Below are 24,885 nucleotides of genomic sequence, written 5' to 3' on the forward strand. Positions count from 1 at the left end.
TACTTATTGTATAACTATCATTATGAAGAGTGGTAGCCATTTATTGCCTCTTTATATTTCAGGTAGTGTACTTCACAGCCCTGTTTCCCTATTTCGTTTTAATCATCCTCCTTGTCAGAGGCGTCACACTGGAGGGGGCGAGGGACGGAATTGAATATTATATTGGGCAACAGTCTGACATCAGCAAGCTCAGTGATGGGGAAGTGAGTTTTACGATTAAACTTTTCATTTTATCAATGTTTCTTTTGTAGTTTATGTGTTCTTGCCTAGTACTGGATTGGACAATCCTCAGGTTCTGATAAAGAAACCTTCATCAATGAGGTGACCTTGTAGGAGCTGCAGGTAGGATTGCCACCTGGCCGGTATTTTACCAGCACAGCCGGTATTTTGGCCACCCTGACGATATTTTTATACAAAAATACCGGCAAGGCAATGGTTGGAATTTATCCAACCAATCCTCCAACTCCCAAAATGTTGCACCATAACCTATACCAGTGTTTCCCAACCAGAACACCTCCAGCAGCTGCAAAACTACAACTCCCAGCATGCCCGGACAGCCGAAGGCTGTCCTGCCATGCTGGGAGTTGTAGTTTTGCAAAAGCTGGAGGCACCCCTGGTTGGAAAACACTGAAATATACTATATACTACTATATAGTCCAACATCTTAGATCCTCAAGACTTTAACAGGAACAAAATGGTACTCCCCGTAGATGTACATATGTGGTATGCACTTATGAGGAGAGTACAATGCGCTCCAGTATACTTAAAACAGTGTTTGTCTAAAAATATCAGCAGGTGTGTACTTTTGACTGGCCATTCACAGTGATTAGCCCCTTGAGACTTTAACAGGAACAAAATGGTACTCCACTTACATGTACGTATGTGGTATGCACTTATGAGGGGATTACAATGCGCTCCAGTACGCTTAAAACAGTATTTGTCTACAACACCAGCAGGTGTGTACTTTTTTCTGGCCATTCACAGTAATTAGGTCCTTAAGACTTTAACAGGAACAAAATGGTACACCACTTAGATGTACGTATGTGGTATGCACTTATGAGGGGAGTACAATGCACTCCAGTACGCTTAAAACAGCATTTGTCTACAACACTAGCAGGTGTGTACTTTTGGCTGGCCTTTCACAGTAACTAGGCCCTTGAGACTTATACAGGAACAAAATGGTACACCACTTAGATGTATGCACAGGTTACACTTAATAGAGGACAATACGCTTTTAGTGCTCTGCTCACCCTAACTGGCTGGATACTATTAGCTTTACAGTTGTTGTACACACAGGTGCTGCAGCACACAGTTGCTGTGTACTACACCCAAAATTGCACTTTCTCTCTCAATCTCACTCCCTTCCCTGTCAGTGCTTGTAGGCTGGATTTGGGCTTGAGGTGAATCACTGCTGTAATACACCCACAATTGCAGTTTCTCTCTCAATCTCTCTCCCTTCCCTATCAGTGCTTCTAGGCTGGATTTGGGCTTGAGATGAATCGCTGCTTTAAAAAATCTTTTCTGTGCAACACACTGCGCTCTATCTCTCTCTCTCTGCAGCAGAACGCTGATGTGAGTGGCTGCAAGATGGCTGCCGATTATATAGGGCTGTGACATCATAGGGGTGGCTGGCTGCTGATAAGCTGCATGCTGCATGTGATTCAGGGTCATCCTGCCGACCCCTTGTTCCCGCATTCCCAGGATTCCTTGCCCCATGTGCCTGGATCACACTAAATAGAGTTTAATGAAGCGATTTGCGTGATCGAAACGTGGCGATATTTGCATTTGTTGCGAATCAAATTTTTCCTGAAATTCTTTACGAATTCAGATTCATCATATTCGATCCGCTCATCCCTACTCATATACTTCAAACAATCCCTATAAGCATTTCAAAATGACTTAAAGGGTAACTTTGCAGTCCTCCTCCATATAACAAACAGAACAGAGCTCTCTAAAGTAACCACGTATTCTCCTGTGGGATACAAAGACATGAGGCTAATGTACAGGGATCTGTTCCATGCAGGTTATGGGCCAGGGGAAGCCATATACTGGCTTGGCCACAGCTGCAATGTGTACACGTGGCAGCCTTCAGACCTTCACATAAGTCTGACCATGTAGCATGTAGTCCTAGCTTACTTATCATTACATCTATGTCAGTTGTAACTCTTAATTTTCTTCCCCAGGTCTGGAGAGATGCTGCTACCCAAATCTTTTATTCCCTCTCCACGGCTTGGGGAGGACTGATCGCTCTTTCATCTTACAATAAATTCAATAACAATTGTTACATGGATTCCATAGTGGTCTGCGTAGTCAACTGCCTCACCAGTATCCTTGCAGGGTTCGCTATCTTCTCTATCCTCGGACACATGGCTTTCATATCAGGGAAAAAAGTCTCAGAAGTAGTCGATGAAGGTAACAAAATGTTTATGGGCAATTGTTCTTACATGGAATACATATATATATATATAGTAAAATCTGTATTCTCACCATCCCCGGGGGACGTTTTTGACTCCAGGGATGGTCAGGATGTGAAGTTATAAAGTCTTCCCTGTAAGTACCCCTCTGGGAGGGGAAATACACTTATCAGGTCCCATTGCTCTGGCCGTTGTGACTCCCCCTCAGCATGTTTAACAGCCCAAGTAATCCCTCTGCTGCTTAAGCAGACGAAGCAGACTTGACAAATGGATGTTCAGTCTGTCAAATGTTATATTATAGCACACAATAAGGCCCGCAGCACCAATGGTAATAGTTAAGATATTAGTTGGGCACTGCTACATTCGCATTGTAGGAAACTGTTATTTGGGCATTACATTTGTTGCACAACTATAGTCAATAAATTATGTTAGTATTTGGGCAGTGTAAGGCATGTTTTTTTTTAAAGTATTATGGTCATACAACAGAACTCATCAAGTTCCGATTTTTCAAAGATGTAAATTACCCTCCCTTACCTATATGTGTTTTACCAGAGCCTGTCATCAATCTTGTTCTGGTCCATGGTGAGCCACCCTATGGTGCTCCTGTAGGCCACCAAGTTATGGAGGTAATTTCCCCTGGAAGGAATGCCATCTAATTGAGTATGTAATTGAGTATTGAGTATGTTAGTAATATGCCATCTAATTGAGTATGTCACAATATTTATTTTTGTAATCTGCTAGAAAAAGCCTCCAGATCAGTAAAAGAAACAGAGCAACCATAGAGATAGGTACAGTATACCTCTATGGGTGCCATATTACAAGTTGGTACAACAAATTGGTTGCACAGAGAGAATCACAGTTACATAAAGGGAGGCTATCACCTTTATATAATGTTCAGAGCTCAAGAGTCAAGAAGATGGTGCCAAGCCCCCGCATGCATATCTCCTACCTTTCCCAGCCACCATCCCCTCTCCCCTCATTGCCTTGACTAAATTACATCCAGGGCTAGGCTTCCAGCACCGAGCCCTGTACATCAATCAGTCAAGGTAGGGAGGGAGAAGGCTTGCATCATGTATACTAAAGCTTGGCATTGCCTTCATGACTCTTGAGCTCTGAGCATGATAAATAGCTGTCAAATTTCCTTTAAACCCTTGTTGAAGTATGATGTCTAATGAAAATGAAATTCTTGTGTTCTACAAAGACCACCCAGAAGTCTGTTACCAATGAACATCAAACCTCTTCAGAGCCTTATTGATTTGCTTGCTGTATGTCATGCAGACATGATAAAATGATGGGATGTAAATGAATTTCAAGAAGATGGTGGCAAAACAAATAAAAAATTGACTGCATTGACTTAGATTTTCCATTGACACTGGTTTCAGACATCCCTTCCTCTATAAAATACATTTTCTGTAACAGAAATTCTTAGTTTTCAAAACCAACAAAGACTAAATTAGGTCTGTATTGCATCACAAGTAACAAATGGATTTTCCAGTTTTTAGTTGGATCACAAAAAACTTAAACCATCCACAACAGCGGGTACACTCAGTAACTATAGTGCCATTAAAGCAGAAAACACAATATCCACTGGTCCACAAAGGCATAGCACTTACATTTTATCAACAGATTTTTTCTGGAAATGTTACATATTGTATTTTCACTTAAAAACTAATCTCCCTAACTATAGAAAGTTTCTTCATAGGATTTGGCTTGGCATTCATCGCTTATCCAGATGCACTGGCAAAGCTGCCAATATCCCCACTGTGGTCCATTCTATTTTTCTGCATGCTCTTGACCTTAGGACTTGACTCACAATTTGCCACAATAGGTAAGATGAACAATTACTTCTTTAATCTACAATAAGGTATAATGTGTAATAAACTCTTGCCATCTAGGCTTCTGTGGAAAGGGAGTTCTCATTGTTTTTTCTGTACAGTACACATAAATAGCATAATAGTTATTTAGAGTTATTTAACTAAATATGCACTATATGATATACAGTGGGGCAAAAAAGTATTTAGTCAGCCACCAATTGTGCAAGTTCTCCCACTTAAAAAGATGATAGACCTGTAATTTTCATCATAGGTATACCTCAACTATGAGAGGGAAATTATGGTGGAAAAAAATTATTTGGTCACCTACAAACAAGCAAGATTTCTGGCTCTCACAGACCTGTAACTTCTTCTTTAAGAGTCTCCTCTGTCCTCCCCTCGTTACCTGTATTAATGGAACTTGTTATCAGTATAAAAGACACCTGTCCACAACCTCAAACAGTCACACTCCAAACTCCGCTATGGCCAAGACCAAAGAGCTGTTGAAGGACATCAGAAACAAAATTTTAAATCTGCAGCAGGCTGGGAAGACTGAATCTGCAATAGTCAAGCAGCTTGGTGTGTAGAAATAAACGGTGGGAGCAATTATTAGAAAATGGAAGACATACAAGACCACTGATAATCTCCCTTGATCTGGAGCTCCACGCAAGATCTCACCCCGTGATGTCAAAATGATAACAAGAACAGTGAGCAAAAATCCCAGAACCACAGGTGGGGGGGACCTAGCGAATGACCTGCAGTGAGCTGGAACCAAAGTAACGAAGGCTACCATTAGTAACACACTACACCACAGGGGACTCAAATTATGCAGTGCCAAATGAGTCCCCCTGCTTAAGCAGTACATGTTCGGGCCTGTCTGAAGTTCGCTAGAGAGCATTTGGCTGATCCAGAAGAGTATTGGGAGAATGTCATATGGTCAGATGAAACCAAAGTAGAACTTTTTGGTAAAAACTCAACTCGTCGTGTTTGGAGGAGAAAGAACGCTGAGTTGCATCCAAAGAACACGATACCAACTGTGAAGCATGAGTGTGGAAACATCATGCTTTGGGGCTGTTTTTCTGCTAAGGGACCAGGACAACTGATATGTGTAAAGGAAAGAATGAATGGGGCCATGTATCGTGAGATTTTGAGTGAAAACTCCTTCCATCAGCAAGGGCATTGAAGATGAAACGTGGCTGGGTCTTTCAGCATGACAATGATCCCAAACACACCACCTGGGCAACGAAGGAGTGGCTTCATAAGAAGCATTTCAAAGTCCTGGAGTGACCTAGCCAGTCTCCAGATCTCAACCCCATAGAAAACCTTTGGAGGGAGTTGAAAGTCCGTATTGCACAGTGACAGCCCCAAAACATCACTGTTTGGGCCAAAATACCAGCATCATTGTGTGAAAACCTTGTGAAGACTTACAGAAAACGTTTGACCTCTGTCATTGCCAACAAAGGGTATATAACAAAGTATTGAGATGAACTTTTGTTATTGACCAAATACTTATTTTCTACCATAATTTGCTAATAAATTCTTTAAAAATCAGACAATGAGATTTTATGGATTTTTTTTTCTCATTATGTCTCTCATAGTTGAGGTATACCTATGATGAAAATTACAGGCCTCTCATCTTTTTAAGTCGGACAATTTGCACAATTGGTGGCTGACTAAATATTTTTTTGCCCCACTTTATGATTTACTTTGCCGGTAAACAATGTGTGAACTGGGATTTACTTTTCAAATTCTGAAGCTTTTTTTTTTACTTTGCAACAAATTCGAAATTCAGTTCCATACCTGAGATCTATTTTCCCAGGTAGCGTAAGCTTTGAATGAATGCATTTTGACTTAATTTTGATTGTTTCTTATACTGGAGAACCTGGGGTTCCATGGTTATACTGGGTTGTCTTCTTTTTGTGACAGACACTTTTTATAGCCACTTATCCCTCTGGAGGATGCTGAATGAGAGAATATTTACTCAGAATTGTTCACAATAGAGGTGGTGTGGCACTGCTTGTGGTGTCCTGGGGTGTAAGACGGCAGATGGGTGCTAGTGTAGCTGTGTTGCTGCAGGTGGTGCTCAGATATAGCAAGCAAGTTTCAGACTCAGTCTGTAAGAAACAGAAAATATCGGCACTCACCAATTCAGCTTGCAAGTCTTCTTTATTGAAGCATACTTACAAATAGGGTACATAAGAGAAGGGTAGTGGGGGGACTGTGGATGGCAAAAGCCATCCACAGTCCCCCCCCCCCCCCCACTACCCTTCTCTTCTGTACCCTATTTGTAAGTATGCTTCAATAAAGAAGACTTGCAAGCTGAATTGGTGAGTGCCGATATTTTCTGTTTCTTACGGACTGAGTCTGATTTACTTAGAATTCACTAAGGCTGTTTTTACATCACACATATGATGTCTGTTTGCTGTAAAAGTTGAAAACTCTTGCAATACATATGGCAAACATATCCATAAATCCTGGGGCATAACTGGAAAAGGCTGAGTTCCCATAGCCAATTCTGTGTTCCTGGTTCAGGCCTACCAAACCCAGCGGGCCCTGTAGCAGTCAATATGACTGGTACTGTGGTAGTTCTGCTCCTGCATAGATCTCCATCTATTTTGGCCATCATTTGTGGATTTTCTGTCTGGATTTCTATTTAGTTGTTGAATTGAACAGTGCAGTATTCAGGTAGTGTGGTGGCTTTGGAGCTTTTTTTTTTATATGTAGACATCCCCGGAGTAACCCTTTAAATATAATTCATAAAAAAATAATCTAAAAAAAACTAGATATATGACAACCCGAACTATAAAAGTATACTATTATTTATCAAGCAGGGTGAACGCTGTAAAAATATGAAAATAAATTATTATAGTTGCCTGTGTTATTAGTTTCAGTTTTTTCACTGGCTACCATCACTTACTGTGTTGTGCGGCCTGCCTCTTCATTGGAGATGATCCCGATCCTTTCTTATTTTTACCTTTTTATATTGGCGGTTGAGCGGCATTCTATTGCTCTCCATATAGTGATGCTGTTTTGACTTTATTGTTAAGTTGATTTCCCTCGACACCTTTTCTGTCTTTTATTTATGTAAAAAACCAAAACAATTGTTAATCTGACTCCCAAAAAATAGAAAAGAGAGGTGATCAAAAAGTTCCATGTACCTGAAAATGATACTAATAAACACTATAGCAAAAAAAAGGGCTCAATCCAGCTTTGTCAAGAATTTTTTTTTAAAGATTTTATTTACTTATGTATTTATTATTAAATAAAATGTGTTTCTATTGTATTCTAGTAAAAGTAAAAAGTATATAAATTTGGTATTAATGCAATTAAACTGACCTATAGAATAAAATTAAAATGTTACTTTTAACGTATAGTAATTGGCTTATATTTAAAACGCAAAAAGAAAATTCAAATTTTTTTTATTATCCTAACACAAAAAAAATTGTAAAATGCAGCCACTAAGATATATGAGCCCTGAAATGGGACCAGTAAAAATAAAAATAAAAAACTGGTCCTACAAAATGTATTGCTTTTATCTTTTTGTTACCTTTGTTACTGAGAATCATGCTGTATAGTTTTATGACAATGTTTACATAGTAATATAGAAGTTGTTTATACAGCCATTTAACTGTCTTTTTTTTTTTTGCTTAAAAAATTTACTAGAAACTGTTACAACGGCCATACAGGATGCATTCCCCAAAGCAATGAAGAAAATGCGGATTCCCCTTACTTTAGCGCTTTGTGTGTTGTTGTTTCTCCTTGGTATCCCATGTGTCACTCAGGTACAGTTTTTGCTTGTTATCTTGACTTACATACACCATAAAACTAGCAGTGCTAAAAATCCATCCTTTCTGCACCATATACCAAAAAAGTCATTAAAGGGTAGCTCCCACCATCCTTTTTTTTTTTCTTTCTGTCCCTGCCTATTGCCCATCTATCCCTAATACCCTCCCTGCCTTTATTTTTATTTTTTTTACTATCCTAGAAATGCCTTTTTGTCTGCCTGGTAGTGTGCTCACTTACCAGACAGACTTCCTCAGCAGGTGCAACGTCACTGATGCCTGCTGGGGCCGACACTTCCGCCCTTAGTTCACCTATACAGGGTGCCTCCAACTGTTTCACCACTACAACTCCCAGCTTGCCCTGACATCTATTGGCTGTCAGGGCATGCTGGGAGTTGTAGTGGTGAAACAACTAGAGGCACCCTGTGGTGAAAAAAACTACTTTGTTATGGCAGCAGCACTACCCCCACAACGCCCCCCCTCCCCTGCTGAAAGCAATAAATTTTATGGCCGCAGCGCTACCCCTGCAGCTACCCCCGCAACGCAATAAATGCCTGCTACCTGTATATGTCAATGAATATCTGTAGTTGTCAGTGTGCTATGGTGATATACAGGTAATTGTGACCTTAAAGGAGTATTCTAGGAAAAAAAACTTTTTTATACATCAACTAACTCCAGTAAGTTAAACAGATTTGTAAATTACATCTATTAAAAAATCTTAATCCTTCCAGTAGTTATCAGCTGCTGAAGTTGAGTTGTTATTTTCTGTCTGACAACAGTGCTCTCTGCTGACACCTCTGCTTGTCTCAGGAACTGCACAGAGTAGGAGAAAGTCCCCATAGCAAACCTCTAATGCTTTGGACAGTTCCTGAGACAAGCAGAGGTGTCAGCAGAGAGCACTGTTGTCAGACAGAAAAGAACAACTCAACTTCAGCAGCTGATATAAAAAAGTCAGTTGATATAAAAAATTTTTTTTTTCCTGGAATACCCCTTTATGAAAATCTTTTAATGTTGTTGCAATTCATATGATAACTGCAAGTAATCCACAATTTTTTCCTACTAAAGTCAATCAATGGTCATGGCAACTCATGATTGTAAGGTATGTTCACACTACAAAAACTCAAAATGTTCTGGGAGGGAAATTATGTCTGTAGTAACCACTGCCGGAATCCATGAAGACCACACAGACCTGCACAGTCACGATTGACAGCAAAGAAGTTTGCGCAGAACTCTGCAAAAAGAGTGAACCTGTTAATTTCTTTGGCAGTTCTGGAATCCTAAAATTCTGCAGTGTGAATGGGTCAATGGAAGACCAATGTTATATTCATTCAGTGGAATTTCTAAGCGGAATTCCATTAAAGATTCCGAAGTATGAGCATACTCTAATCTTACCAAAAGTCACTGTATTTTAATGGGGTTGTCCAACGATAGGGTTGGCAGAATTCCCAGCTAGACTGTCCTGTACAAGATGTATGCTAGACTGGATGTTAAGTTCAAGACAACAGAGCAGACAGTTTACATTAAAGGGAGAAGGAAAGCAAGAAAGAGCACAAAGGTAGCACAATAACCTTATTTACCAATATTTGCTTATTCATTAGACAATTTAAATTGATTTCATCGTCAGACCCCTTTTTATCCACGTTGTGTTTTTAAAGGAAACGGTCACCCGTTCACCCACACTAAACTCAATATACCGGGTAATAGTGCGGGTGAACATGAGACTGATGCGGGGTCTCTGACTAATATACAAACCTTCAGTTCGGCGCCTGGTCCCTCCTCTTCTCTCCTACCTGAAATGTGTGCTGGAGGTGGGCCCACCGGCTGGATTTGAATATTCATGGTTGCTGGTCAGGTGAGTGCTTGTGCCTACTGAGCCTTCAAGTGACCATGAATATTCAAATCCAGCTGGCGGGCCCGTCTCTGGTGCGCAATTCACTGAAGACAAAAGAGGAGTTTCAGAGGGACTGGGCACAGACTGCAGGTATGTATATAAGTCAGAGACCCCACATCGGTCTCCTGTTCACCCGCACTATAACCCGGTGTATTGGGTTTAGTGTGGGTGAACGGGTGAGCGTTTTCCTTTAATCTACATAAGTGTCTTCATTACCACATATTTAAAACCTTATTATGTGACATCTTTTTGGTTTCATTTGTAGGCCGGAATTTACTGGGTTATTCTAATTGATTTCTTTTGTGGGGGATGGACTGTCTTATTTGCCGCAATATTTGAATTGGTGGCACTTATATGGATTTATGGTAGGTACAAATTAATATTTAGATATTTTGTATGTCATAAGACTAAGAGAGAGAATAACAATCTCTCCAATTAGATGTGGTGGACATCATACATGCAAATTCACCTGTCATTTTATTAGATCTTATACTACTGAAAATGACATAACTTACATGTTTGAACATATTTATAGTTCTGAAAGGAAATATTTTGTTGGCTTTACAGTTAGGGCACATGTCATACTATAGACCCTATGCCAGTAAGTGTTACCTGTGAGGTGTTGTATTCTTCCCTGCATGCACCACTACTCCATGATACCTCCATACAGAATATGGGGCATGAGCCCATAGAATTCTATTGGTGTCGAATAATCAAGAAATGCCCCATGGTTCCATAATATGGTCAGGAGCATGAACTATTTATTTAACAAATATGTTGATCATGGAGATGAGGAAGGAAATATGCAACCAATGGTACAGAAATGGTCTAATGTCGTCTTCAATTATTTCTCAGTACTCCTTACTCAAATAGATAACATCAGGATCCTGTTTTTGAAGCAAAACAACCTTGTTTTGGCAATCCCCTTTAAGATAAATGAAGGGAATTGCCAACAATAAGTCTTAAACCTGACTTTAACCCCTTAAGGACGCAGGACGTAAATGTACGTCCTGGTGAGGTGGTACTTAACGCACCAGGACGTACATTTACGTCCTAAGCATAACCGCGGGCATCGGAGCGATGCCCGTGTCATGCGCGGCTGATCCCGGCTGCTGATCGCAGCCAGGGACCCGCCGGCAATGGCCGACGCCCGCGATCTCGCGGGCGTCCGCCATTAACCCCTCAGGTGCCGGGATCAATACAGATCCCGGCATCTGCGGCAGTTCGCGATTAAAATGAACGATCGGATCGCCCGCAGCGCTGCTGCGGGGATCCGATCATTCATAACGCCGCACGGAGGTCCCCTCTCCTTCCTCCGTGCGGCTCCCGGCGTCTCCTGCTCTGGTCTGTGATCGAGCAGACCAGAGCAGGAGATGACCGATAATACTGATCTGTTCTATGTCCTATACATAGAACAGATCAGTATTAGCAATCATGGTATTGCTATGAATAGTCCCCTATGGGGACTATTCAAGTGTAAAATAAAATGTTAAAAAAAGTAAAACGTCCGTTTTTTTCTATTTTACCCCCAAAAAGCGTAAAAAACATTTTTTATAGACATATTTGGTATCGCCGCGTGCGTAAATGTCCGAACTATTAAAATAAAATGTTAATGATCCCGTACGGTGAACGGCGTGAACGAAAAAAAATTAAAAAAGTCCAAAATTCCTACTTTTTTAATACATTTTATTAAAAAAAAAATTATAAAAAATGTATTAAAAGTTTTTTATATACAAATGTGGTATCAAAAAAAAGTACAGATCATGGCGCAAAAAATGAGCCCCCATACCGCCGCTTATACGGAAAAATAAAAAAGTTATAGGTCATCAAAATAAAGGGATTATAAACGTACTAATTTGGTTAAAAAGTTTGTGATTTTTTTTAAGCGCAACAATAATATAAAAGTATGTAATAATGGGTATCATTTTAATCGTATTGACCCTCAGAATAAAGAACACATGTCATTTTTACCAGAAATTGTACGGCGTGAAAACAAAACCTTCCAAAATTAGCAAAATTGCGTTTTTCGTTTTATTTCCCCACAAAAATAGTGTTTTTTGGTTGCGCCATACATTTTATGATATAATGAGTGATGTCATTACAAAGGACAACTGGTCGCGCAAAAAACAAGCCCTCATACTAGTCTGTGGATGAAAATATAAAAGAGTTATGATTTTTAGAAGGCGAGGAGGAAAAAATGAAAACGTAAAAATTAAATTGTCTGAGTCCTTAAGGCCAAAATGGGCTGAGTCCTTAAGGGGTTAAAGGGGTACTCCGGCAGAAAACTTTTTTTTTTTTAAATCAACTGTTGCCAGAAAGTTAAACAGATTTGTAAATTAGTCAACGTGAAAAGTAGAAAGTCGGCACTGCCGCCTACCAAAAGCCAGAGGTGGTGTGAACTGCAACCAAATTCAGGTTACCAGGTGTAGCTGTGTTCACTAGGTGCTCGATCCCAATAGGAACAAAAGTCCAATACCAAGAAGGAAGCAAGCAGGAGGCACTCATGGATGCAAGGTCATGAATAAGCGATTTAGCGTGAAACGGCTGGTTGATCAAGTTGCATCCTGTGACCGCACATGAATAAATCTACGTGTTGCATCCATGAGTGCCTCCTGCTTGCTTCCTTCTTAGATTTGTAAATTACTTCTATTAAAAAAAATCTTAATCCTTCCAGTACTTATTAGCAGCTGTATACGTCAGAGGAAATTCTTTTCTTTTTTGATTTCTTTTCTGTCACGATCACAGTGCTCTCTGCTGACACCTCTCTCCATTTTAGGAACTGTCCAGAGCAGCATATGTTTGCTATGGGGATTTTCTCCTGCTCTGGACAGTTCCTAAGGTGTCAGCAGAGAGAAAGAAAAGAAATCCAAAAAGAAAAGAATTTCCTTTGTAGTATGCAGCCGCTAATAAGTACTGTAAGGATTAAGATTTTTTTAATAGAAGTAATTTACAAATCTGTTTAACTTTCTGGTATCAGTTGATTAAAACAATAAAAAAAAAGTTTTCTACCGGAGTACCCCTTTAACTAGATAACTAATTGTTTCTTAAATTCCATTATGTAATCCTTAGTTATAGTTATACTATGATTGTTAACTTCTGTTTCCTGCTTATTATTACTCATCACATCTTAATGATATTGAATTATTATTTTTCTTTTAACCCAACAGGTGGCAATAGGGTGATCATGGATATAGAGATGATGATAGGAAAGAAGCCCTGGATCTTCTGGCTGTGGTGGAGAGCCTGCTGGTATTTTGTGTCACCTGTGCTTTTAGCGGTAAGTGTTATGTGTTATCATCTAATGCTACAATGAATTCTTTATAATAAGTCAACACTATATTCAATCCCCATTACAACAACATCTCGATAAGGGACTGGCAAACCCTTTATTGGTATGAAGTTATTTTGATAGTTGCTACTGTAACAGGGACATATATATATATATGTTTTGAGTTATACCTCTTTGGCCTTCTTAATCTTAATCCTTCCAATAGTTATTAGCTTCTGAAGTTTTCTGTCTAACTGCTCAATGATGATGTCACGTCCCGGGAGCTGTGCATGATGGGAGAATATCCCCATAGGAACTGCACAGCTCTCGGGATGTGAGTCATCAGAAAGTTAGACAGAAAACAGTTAGACCGTTAGACAGAAAACAGCAACTCAACTTCAGAAGCTAATAACTATTGGAAGGATTAAGATTTTTTAATAGAAGTAATTTACAAATCTGTTTAACTTTCTGGCACCAGTTGATATATAAAAAAATGTTTTTGCCTGGAATACCCCTTTAAGTGGTGGATAAAAACAAAGAGAGAGAGAGTTATAGAGCATTCTAACCTAAACACCTATCAAGCTAAAGTACCTGTGCCTCTTACTGCTCTGCCATTAGGGTTGCCACCTTTCTTGCAAAAAAATACCGGCCATGCAAATTTGCATAATTAATTTTATATATATATATATATATATATATATATATATATATATATGTGTGTGTAACATCGCAGGATACATACCGTATTTATCGGTGTATAACACGCACTTTTTAGGCTAAAATTTTTAGCCTAAAGTCTATGTGCGTGTTATACGCCGATACACCCCCTGGAAAGGCAGGGGGAAAGAGGCCGTCGCTGCCCGCTTCTCTCCCCCTGCCTTTCCTGGGGTCTAGAGCCCTGCTGCCGGCCCTTCTCTCCCCCTGGCTATCGGCGGCGCTGCCCGTTCTGTCCCCCTGACTATCGGTGCCGGCGCCGATAGCCAGGGGGTGAGAAGTGGCGCCGACAGCCAGGGGGAGAGAAGGGGCAGCGGCACCCATTGCCGGCACCGCTGCCCTGTTGCCTCCCCCCATCCCCGGTGGCATAATTACCTGTTGCCGGGGTCGGGTCCGTGCTGCTTCAGGCCTCCGGCGTGCGTCCCCTGCGTCGTTGCTATGCGCTGCGCCCTGCAGTGCATGGTAACGACGCAGCCGCACGCCGGAGGCCTGAAGCAGTGCGGACCCGACCCCGGCAACAGGTAATTATGCCACCGGGGATGGGGGGAGGCAACGGGGCCGCTGCCCCTTCTCTCCCCCTGGCTGTCGGCGCCGCTTCTCTCCCCGTGGCTATCGGCGCCGGCAATGGGGTGCCGGCACCGATAGTCAGGGGGACAGAACGGGCAGCGGCGCCGATAGCCAGGGGGAGAGAAGGGTCGGCAGCACGGCTCTAGACCCCAGGAAAGGCAGGGGGAGAGAAGCGGGCAGCGACGGCCTCTCTCCTGCTGCCTTTCCTGGGGGTGTATTGGGGTATGCACGCGCACACACACACCCTCATTTTACCATGGATATTTGGGTAAAAAACTTTTTTTACCCAAATATCCTTGGTAAAATGAGGGTGCGTGTTATAGGCCAGTGCGTGGTATACCCCGATAAATACGGTATATGCGGGGGAAATTCTGACCTATACTGACCCCTAAAACTTTTTTATTTCTTCTTATACAGGGCCTGTAATAGGGCTGATTTTTTTGCACCCCGATCTGTAGTTTTTAACAGTACCATTTTTGTTTTGATGTAACTTTTCTATCGCTTTTTTTTTATTACATTCAGGAGTTGCAGTTAGTTACTAACTATAACTCCCAGCATGCCCTGATACAGCCTGTGGCTGAGCAGCTGTCCCAAATGAAAACTACAACTCCCAGCAAGTTGGACTATATAGAAGTATATAGTATAGGTCAATGTTTCCCAACCAGAATGCTTCCAGCTACTGCAAAACTACAACTCCCAGCTGGGAGTTGTAGTTTTGCAACAGCTGGAGGTGCTCTGGTTGGGAAACACTGGTATAGTATATGGTGCAACATTCTGGGAGTTGGAGGATTGGTTGGATAAATACCGGCAAATGCATTGCCGGTATTTTTTATATAAAAATACCGGCAGGGTGGCTAAAATACAGGCCAGGTGGCAACCCTATCTGTGAGTGATTCTGGAGAGGACAAGCCCGGACTGTGTTTAGTCAGGACACATGGTGTTGGTGTGATACAGAGGGAGATGTATGCAGGACTTGTGTTCAGGACACCAGCCAGAGACCAAGAGACTATGCATTGCCAGGCATTGGCCTTAATGATTGAGGGAATTGATAGAGGATACTGGCCTTACATGGGTGGCCTGGATTAAAGGAACAGCTTCCCTACAAGGTGTAAATGAAACTAGTCTATTCTGCAACTATTAAAGTGTGTGTCACCCTTCTGGGGGAGATCTTTGAACATTATTGCTCATGTGGAAAAGTTGCTAAAAAAGTTGCAGTTGCAGGCGTCTGTGTGTCTCTTCCAACCCCCTTGCTATTTCTGGGCCTAGGCTATAGGCCCATCCTTACCTTCTCCCTCATCCATCAGACTGAGCTGCCGGGAACGGTTTTACTTTCACATTAGACGTAGTGATCAACTTTAATGGGTTAATGCTGGGCATCACTGCAATTGGTGATGTACGGCATTAGACATGGGTCCTGGCGGCTGATAGGCCGCATCATAGCAGGGAAGCGGGCGCAGGGGATACAGGTATGCCCTGCATCCTTAAGAGGCTAATAAACTTGCAACACTCTTGGCATGCTACATCCTGAATTAACGAAATGTGACTGACTTGTTCGGCTTTTGGGGCCCCACATTTAATTTTGCCCTGGGTGACATTAAGTCTAAAACCGGCCCTGACCACAGTTACAGGCTCAACCTGGTTAGCTGCTAACAGACGAGGTTGGTTCGGGTGCAGCTAAGCAACAAGGCTAAGCCAAACCTCAAGAAAGTTTAACCCTTTGGATGAGTCATTACACCATATATTAGTGTACTAGCTTGTAACCTATAAAATAGGTAACTAAACATGCCTTTAGAATGGAAGCACCCGCCTCATTCTCATATGAACTTGAAGAGTTGAGGACTTTGGACAAAGTATTTAGAAAAGTCCCCCAAAAAATAAGTTGATCATAGGGTATCTGTCTGGCCTCTGCTTAATTGCTGACCTCTGTTTAATCTATTGGGAAACTTGACAGCAAGTATTCAATCCCCTTGCAGTGTCGCCATCAGGTTAAAGAAGTATAATACATGCAAAGACTTAAAGAGACAGATGCTCTTTGTAGCTGACCTATGCACTGGCTAATAGAGAAGCCCCTCTTTATTAATTCATCATTTCTTTTGATAAGGTTTATTTATATCAGAAATCTTACATTTATGTTTGAAATGTTATTAGGGTTAGGTGAAATCCAGCATGAAAAATGATATATTCTTGGGGACAGGGTAAAAATAAAAACCAAGTCATATTCACATATTCCCCATATATCCTGTTCCATTATCTTCTGGTGTCTAGGTGGTTTTATATTTCCAAGACAAGATGATTGGAGCTGGACCTGTACGCTCAGCCAATCACTGGCCTCAGTGGTGTCCCATCTCAGTCAGTGAATGGCTGAGCAGTTGGACCCCTGTGATCAGACAATGATCCCCTATCATTATCATAGGGATAACTTCGTAGGAAGGGAGTTCTTAGGAAAAGCTATTTAAGTAGCTTCAATGTACAGTTTTTGTATTTTAAATTAATATCCTAATAAATTTGAAATTTTTTTTTCCAGGTGATTTTAATTTGGTCACTGTTAACATTTGTACCCCCTGAAAATAATGGTGTTCTGTATCCTAAATGGGGTTTAACCTTGGGGTTTCTGATGGTTATTTTCTGCCTTATATGGATTCCAATTATGGCAGGTGTCAAGATCATCCAAAGTAAAGGAAATATTTTGCAGGTCAGTATAAAATGAAGATATTAAATGACAGATGGTAATTTGATATGTTTTAACATGTAATGGAGATATACATTATGCTCTTTTGTCCTGGGTGGCTGGGGGCTGGTGGACTTCAGGGCTCAGTGGCACTGTCAGACTCTGCCAGTTGCTTGGTTTGGCATCAGGAATGACCCTTTTCACAGCTGTTTACTGTTAGGAGGGATGCTCGGGATGGCTTGTGGTTTGGCTGCACTGGGTGTGTACGCATTAGCCCACGTGTGGAGTCAAGGAAGCCTGAGATTTGCTTGTATAGAATAAGTGAGAACCCGGGGTATGGGTAATTGGCATTGCTGTGACAGAATCAATGTTGTGAGATGCCCCTCGTAGGATGTCTAGCAAGACCTGAGGAGTGTCACAAACATAGACAGTGAGCTCACCTAAAAAATCAAGGCAACTTTAGGAGGCTTTATAGTCTTAGTGGCAGAGGGGAACTGCTGATGGAGCTTGCTTGGTGCAAGCTGTTTGCCCAGGTCTTAGAATTCTTTTAGACTTGAGTGGGATCAGTTCTAGTGAAAATATCAAGGAGAAAGACCCCTGCACTTTCAGAAATCATCTTCCAATATTAATTTCTTCAACTGAATATAACACAATGGGAGAACAATATAACACAAGATGTTATATTGTCACCCTGTTGTGTTGTATATTTTGTTCAAGCAATAAAGATTGGAAGCTGATTCCTGCAAGTGCCGCAAACTTTCTTCTTTATATTTACTGAAGGGTTCTTGGTGCACTAAGCACTGAGAGTAGCGTCAAGATTGATCCAATCCCATCCCCCCTCCTGAGGAGATTATAATCCATGTGTACTGGGTGGTGCTGAGCTGTGTGCTGCAGTTTAGCTCCTAGAAGACGGGGGAGCTGGGTTGGAAGCGGGGAGCTCTAGTCAGAAGAGGAAGTGCGCTAAGCCGCCATCAACAACTTGTCCCGGAGCTCCCCACTTCCAACCCCGCTCCCCCGCCTGTTACCATTGTTATGCCGGCTGGATAAGAATAAAAGACCTGACTGGTGAGTGTGGCCTCTGTCTATTCTTTGTCTTTGCATTGTGCTTTCTACCTTGGCTACGCACCTCCACTATAGGCTTTCAGTGGATCCCGCCCTGTGTGCATTGTACGCTTGCAGTGTTGCTTAGTCACGTATGTGCCGGCATTTCGTCTCTCCCTGCTTACTGCTAGCTCTTAGAAGAGTCTGCTTAGTTAAGAAACATATCAGGATGAAAGGCGAAGGTCCAGTTTAGAGAAATTCTGGGCCCAATCCAAAGTGGGATCAATGCAAGGGCCTAGAAAATAGGTTGCTGGCTAAATAGTCCTAGAAGATGGTAGTCATTGGCGAGCCAGCCTGAGTAACATGGTAACTATCCTCCTATTGTATTGACAGCAGTACTGATGTGAATTTCATAGTTGCTTTAATTAGTTGGGAGCAGCGCCATCTCCAGGGCTTTGAGAGTAGCACATTGATCACAGATTCTGTGTGGAGCAATAATGGCCAGCAAGTGTGGCTTAATAGTGTTAAAGTTTCATTCAGAAAGTTCTAGTAATATTCAAGTCAGAATGCCTCTATGTCCAAGAAATTAGACCAGAGATCGTATCCCCACTGATCCTATAGTGTCAACATGTTCTAGTGATGTGCCATTACTTTATAAAATGCAAATAACCATTTAGAATAATATTTAATTAAATGTTATGTTAATAGCATAAAGACTCTGCTCTTATCATCTACATTGTGGATTTGATATGGCCAAAGCCATAATACTGTACCAGATCCACTGCATGACGGATGCAGGAGGTGCCCAACAGATGGCATTGACTTACAATATAACTTATAATTGTCACGATGCCGGCTGGCAGGAGGTGGATCCTCTGTGCCAGAGAGGGATAGCGAGGACCGTGCTAGTGGACCGGTTCTAAGACACTACAGGTTTTCACCAGAGCCCGCCGCAAAGCGGGATGGTCTTGCTGCGGCGGTAGTGACCAGGTCGTATCCACTAGCAACGGCTCACCTCTCTGGCTGCTGAAGATAGGCGAGGTACAAGGGAGTAGGCAGAAGCAAAGTCGGACGTAGCAGAAGGTCGGGGGCAGGCGGCAAGGTTCGTAGTCAGGGGAGATAGCAAAGTTCTGGTACACAGGGTATAAACACACAAAAACGCTTTCACTAGGCTCTAGGGCAACAAGATCCGGCAAGGAAGTGCAAGGGAGGAGACTAGATATAGCCAGGAAACAGATGGGAACCAATTAAGCTAATTGGGCCAGGCACCAATCATTGGTGCACTGGCCCTTTAAGTCTCAGGGAGCTGGCGCGCGCGCGCCCTAGAGAGCGGAGCCGCGCGCGCCAGCACATGACCGCAGGAGACGGGAACGGGTAAGTGACCTGGGATGCGATTCGCGAGCGGGCGCGTCCCGCTGTGCGAATCGCATCCCCAACGGCCATGACAGGGCAGCGCTCCCGGTCAGCGCTGACCGGGGAGCTGCAGGGAGAAAGGCGCCGTGAGCGCTCCGGGGAGGAGCGGGGACCCGGAGCGCTAGGCGTAACAGTACCCCCCCCCTTAGGTCTCCCCTTCTCTTTATCGGGTAACTGCCTCCCCTGGGATGAGGACACCGGGAAAGGAAGGAGGGATTCCTCAACGGCAGGCAGAACCGCAGGAGTAGGAATGGGGAGAGAGGGCAGAGGGCGAGACCTGGCACGGGGCAGTGTGACACCAGGACGGGGGCCATGGGGTGGCACAGAGGCTTGCCTGACGGGACTGGGAGGGGGGGAGGGGCATTTCCTGTGGCAGGCAGAGTCCTTAATGACCTTAGGGGGACCGGAAACAGGAGGAACCACAGGGTCACGGCAGGGAGTACTGGGAACCGGTTTTAGACAGTTCTTGGAACAAGAGGACCCCCAACTCCTGATCTCCCCAGTGGACCAATCCAGGGTAGGGGAATGAAGTTGAAGCCAGGGAAGTCCAAGGAGAATTTCCGAGGTGCAATTGGGGAGGACCAAAAGTTCAATCCTCTCATGATGAGATCCGATGCTCATAAGAAGGGGCTCCGTGCGGAAACGTATGGTGCAATCCAACTTGGCTCCGTTGACCGCGGAAACGTGGAGTGGCTTGACAAGACGGGTCACCGGAATGCGAAATTTATTCACTAGGGACTCTCGAATAAAATTTCCAGAAGCTCCAGAGTCCAGGCAGGCCACGGCTGAGAGAGAAGAGCTGGCTGAAGCAGAAATCCGCACGGGTACCGTGAGACGTGGAGGAGCAGACTTGGAACCAAGAGACGCCACACCCACGTGAGCTGGGTGCGTGCGTGCGTTTCCCAGGCGTGGAGGACGGATAGGGCAATCCACCAAGAAATGCTCGGTACTGGCACAGTACAGACAAAGATTCTCTTCCTTACGGCGATTCCTCTCTTCCTGGGTCAGGCGAGACTTATCCACTTGCATGGCCTCCTCGGCGGGAGGCCCAGGCGTAGATTGCAACGGATACTGTGGGAGAGGTGCCCAGAGATCTAAGTCTTTTTCCTGGCGGAGCTCTTGGTGTCGCTCAGAAAAACGCATGTCAATGCGGGTAGCTAGATGGATGAGTTCTTGCAGATTGGCAGGAATCTCTCGTGCGGCCAGCACATCCTTGATGCGACTGGATAGGCCTTTTTTGAAGGTCGCGCAGAGTGCCTCATTATTCCAGGATAATTCTGAAGCAAGGGTACGGAACTGTACGGCATACTCGCCAACGGAAGAATTACCCTGGACCAGGTTCAACAGGGCAGTCTCAGCAGAAGAGGCTCGGGCAGGTTCCTCAAAGACACTTCGGATTTCCGAGAAGAAGGAGTGTACGGAGGCAGTGACGGGGTCATTGCGGTCCCAGAGCGGTGTGGCCCAAGACAGAGCTTTTCCAGACAGAAGGCTGACTACGAAAGCCACCTTAGACCTTTCAGTGGGAAACAGGTCCGACATCATCTCCAGGTGCAATGAACATTGCGAAAGAAAGCCACGGCAAAACTTAGAGTCCCCATTAAATTTGTCCGGCAAGGACAGGTGGAGGCTAGGAGTGGCCACTCGCAGCGGAGGAGGTGCAGGAGCTGGCGAAGGAGATGATTGCTGAAGAAGTTGCGAATGTTGGCGCACAATGGTGGACACTTCCGACAGCTGGTGGGTTAGATGGGCGATCTGTCGGGCGATATCAGAGACAACTGGCAGGGGAACCTCAGCGGGATCCATGGCCGGATCTACTGTCACGATGCCGGCTGGCAGGAGGTGGATCCTCTGTGCCAGAGAGGGATAGCGAGGACCGTGCTAGTGGACCGGTTCTAAGACACTACAGGTTTTCACCAGAGCCCGCCGCAAAGCGGGATGGTCTTGCTGCGGCGGTAGTGACCAGGTCGTATCCACTAGCAACGGCTCACCTCTCTGGCTGCTGAAGATAGGCGAGGTACAAGGGAGTAGGCAGAAGCAAAGTCGGACGTAGCAGAAGGTCGGGGGCAGGCGGCAAGGTTCGTAGTCAGGGGAGATAGCAAAGTTCTGGTACACAGGGTATAAACACACAAAAACGCTTTCACTAGGCTCTAGGGCAACAAGATCCGGCAAGGAAGTGCAAGGGAGGAGACTAGATATAGCCAGGAAACAGATGGGAACCAATTAAGCTAATTGGGCCAGGCACCAATCATTGGTGCACTGGCCCTTTAAGTCTCAGGGAGCTGGCGCGCGCGCGCCCTAGAGAGCGGAGCCGCGCGCGCCAGCACATGACCGCAGGAGACGGGAACGGGTAAGTGACCTGGGATGCGATTCGCGAGCGGGCGCGTCCCGCTGTGCGAATCGCATCCCCAACGGCCATGACAGGGCAGCGCTCCCGGTCAGCGCTGACCGGGGAGCTGCAGGGAGAAAGGCGCCGTGAGCGCTCCGGGGAGGAGCGGGGACCCGGAGCGCTAGGCGTAACAATAATGGAGTCTGTTAGGTTCTGCTGTTGTTTTTGACAGAAACAATAGCACTGTACTAAAGATCATTTTTTCACCCATACAGCGCATTGCAAGTTGTTGCAGACCGACTGACACCTGGGGTCCTGCCCTCCCAAAAAATCGTAATGAGAGATACCAACATATGAAAGACGAAAGCGTAACGAACAAAGACAAGGAAACTTCAGATAAAAAAGTTGTAGAGAGATACATACAAATGAAGGAGGAACCTTTTAAGCAGGAAGACAAAGGGGTGGACATTCCCGACATTACAGGGCTTGATAATCCATCATTTCAGAGTGACTGAAGATGCTGCGTATTTTGTATTTACTTTCATTGACATATATTCGTTTTTGTACAGAACCTACAATAAATTAAATACATGATTTTAAAACCATTTCAATGAACAATATTATTCATGGGTGTTAAGAATATTTATTTCACAGCCTGAAATGGGGCCCCACTACACCATGACCTCTATTTATCATTTATGCATGTCTTCCTCTTTTATATTAACAGTGCTTTCTGGCTTACGGTCTCGGTTGGTTTGCGTTTGGCCATGGAGAAGTGCAGGTGGGCCCCCCTCAGCTGCCGGGCCCCTCATTGGCAAAATTAAACAAGTGTTAATGGGCTTTCATGGGGTTTCTGAGACTTAAACACTGACGGGCCTGTTACGCCGAGCGCTCCGGGTCCCCGTTCCTCCCCGGAGCGCTCGCAGCGTTTACCTACTCGCAGTGTCCCGGTCAGACCCGCTGACCGGGAGCGCTGCGCTAGTGTCTCTGGCAGGGATGCGACCCGCGATGCGGGACGCGCCCACTCGCGGTTCGCATCCCAGCCTGCTTACCCGACCTGTTCCCCGTTTGTCCAGTCCCGGCGCGTGCGGGCCCGCTCCCTAGGGCGCGTGCGCGCCGGCTCTCTGCGATTTAAAGGGCCAGTGCGCCGCTGATTGGCCCAAATTAGTAACTTCACCTGTGCCTTGGTCTATATTACCTCACTTCCCCTTACCTGTATTGCCGGATCTTGTTGCCATTGTGCCAGTGAAAGCGTTTCTTGAATGTCCCAAGCCGGTGTTCCAGACCTCCTGCCGTTGCCCCTGACTATGATCCTTGCTGCCTGCCCTGACCTTCTGCTATGTCCGACCTTGCTCTTCGGTGTGCTCTTCGTCAGTCGGGGTTGAGTCGCTATCGGGTGGAACGACCTGGGGGTTACCTGCCGCAGCAAGTCCATCCCGCTTTGCGGCGGGCTCTGGTTAATACCAGTAACCCCTTGGACTCCGTTCCCCTGGTACGGCCCACGTCATCACCCCACTGACACAGAGAATCCACCACCAGTATCCTCACATTACCCGGATCCTGACAGGGCCTATTCTTCATGGGTAGGGGTAGTAAATAGCACAGTGATAAAGAAGACCTGTTCATTGCTCTGTTGACTATTTTGTACAACAAAACCTCAGGATAAATTTTATGTTTCCTATGCAGTTAAAGTTAAACAGAATTCAAAATCAGATTCCCAAAAACTGGGAACTCTTTCTCCTATGGAATATATGGTATAAATGCTGGGAATGGGTAAAGTCATTGGCTTTAACAAGGGGAGGGGACAATTAAAAATAAATCTATCAGCCTGGCAGATCAGGTTATGAGCTGGAGACACTGTGTCACAGATTTATCAATCTCTCCGAGACAAAATTGTGTCTGATTATTGTAAGATATATAGCAACCAATCACAGCTCAGCTGTCATTTCTTAAAATGAGCTGTGATTGGTTGCTATTTGTCTGAGACAAAAATCATACACAATTTGGTCTCAAAGGTTCTGCCAAGCTACTGAAGTGCCATGTGCTGACATGCTTCCTCGCTCCCCCCCCCTCCTGTCCTTGACTTTGTTGTGCTAATTGTAAGCCACAAACAACTAGAGAGACCTGTCTATCAAATTCAGTCGCCCTGTTGTCAACAGACATCTTTAGATGTGGTCTAAGAAGGTTCATGCAAAGTTTCAGTTCTCCTCAAAAAGGAATGTGTCTATGCCCTGCTACCTTAATAATCACAATGGTGATAAGGAGTACATGGTGAAGACCATGTTATCTATTGCAGACAAAAGTGCATTGTTACAAACCTACCATGGAATGTCTGAGATGGTCAAAAGATGAATAGCTTTTTACCTTTACTAACTTAAACAAGTACATTATAATTTTTATAATTATTATTGTGTTATTTGGTCATAGTCTATTTAGTTATCTATCATATAATTATTGCATATAGCATACATGTACATCTCACATCAATTTAAGGGGTACTCCGGTGGAAAACATTTATTTTTAAATCAACTGGTGCCAGAAAGTTACCGTATTTATCGGGGTATACCACGCACCGGCCTATAACACGCACCCTCATTTTACCAAGGATATTTGGGTAAAAAAAGTTTTTTACCCAAATATCCATGGTAAAATGAGGGTGCGTGTGTGCGCGTGTATACCCCGATACATCCCCAGGAAAGGCAGGGGGAGAGAGGCCGTCGCTGCCCGCTTCTCTCCCCCTGCCTTTCCTGGGGTCTAGAGCGCTGCTGCCGGCCCTTCTCTCCCCCTGGTTATCAGCGCCGCTGCCCGTTCTGTCCCCCTGACTATCGGTGACGGCGCCCCATTGCCGGCGCCGACAGCCAGGGGGAGAGAAGAGGCAGCGGCACCCATTGCCGGCGCCGCTGCCCCGTTGCCTCCCCCCATCCCCGGTAGCATAATTACCTGGGTCGGGTCCGCGCTGCTCCAGGCCTCCGGCGTGCGTCCCCTGCGTC

General features: G+C 44.2%; 1 protein-coding gene across 1 annotated transcript in view; it reads left to right on the forward strand.

Moving 5' to 3' along the window:
- The window catches only part of LOC130290388 (sodium- and chloride-dependent neutral and basic amino acid transporter B(0+)-like), a 37,270-nt gene extending 14,776 nt beyond the window's left edge, over positions 1 to 22,494 (forward strand). Inside the window, exons 6-13 of the mRNA XM_056537971.1 lie at positions 63 to 203; positions 2,184 to 2,412; positions 4,117 to 4,242; positions 7,889 to 8,007; positions 10,164 to 10,263; positions 13,066 to 13,175; positions 16,972 to 17,139; positions 22,171 to 22,494. Coding sequence (XP_056393946.1) covers positions 63 to 203; positions 2,184 to 2,412; positions 4,117 to 4,242; positions 7,889 to 8,007; positions 10,164 to 10,263; positions 13,066 to 13,175; positions 16,972 to 17,139; positions 22,171 to 22,410 — 1,233 coding nt within the window. The 3' untranslated portion in view covers positions 22,411 to 22,494. The remainder of the gene's footprint in view (positions 1 to 62; positions 204 to 2,183; positions 2,413 to 4,116; positions 4,243 to 7,888; positions 8,008 to 10,163; positions 10,264 to 13,065; positions 13,176 to 16,971; positions 17,140 to 22,170) is intronic.
- The last annotated feature ends 2,391 nt before the right edge of the window (positions 22,495 to 24,885 follow it).

The sequence above is a fragment of the Hyla sarda genome, chromosome 9, assembly GCF_029499605.1.
Source record: "Hyla sarda isolate aHylSar1 chromosome 9, aHylSar1.hap1, whole genome shotgun sequence".
In the NCBI taxonomy this organism is placed as follows: domain Eukaryota; kingdom Metazoa; phylum Chordata; class Amphibia; order Anura; family Hylidae; genus Hyla; species Hyla sarda.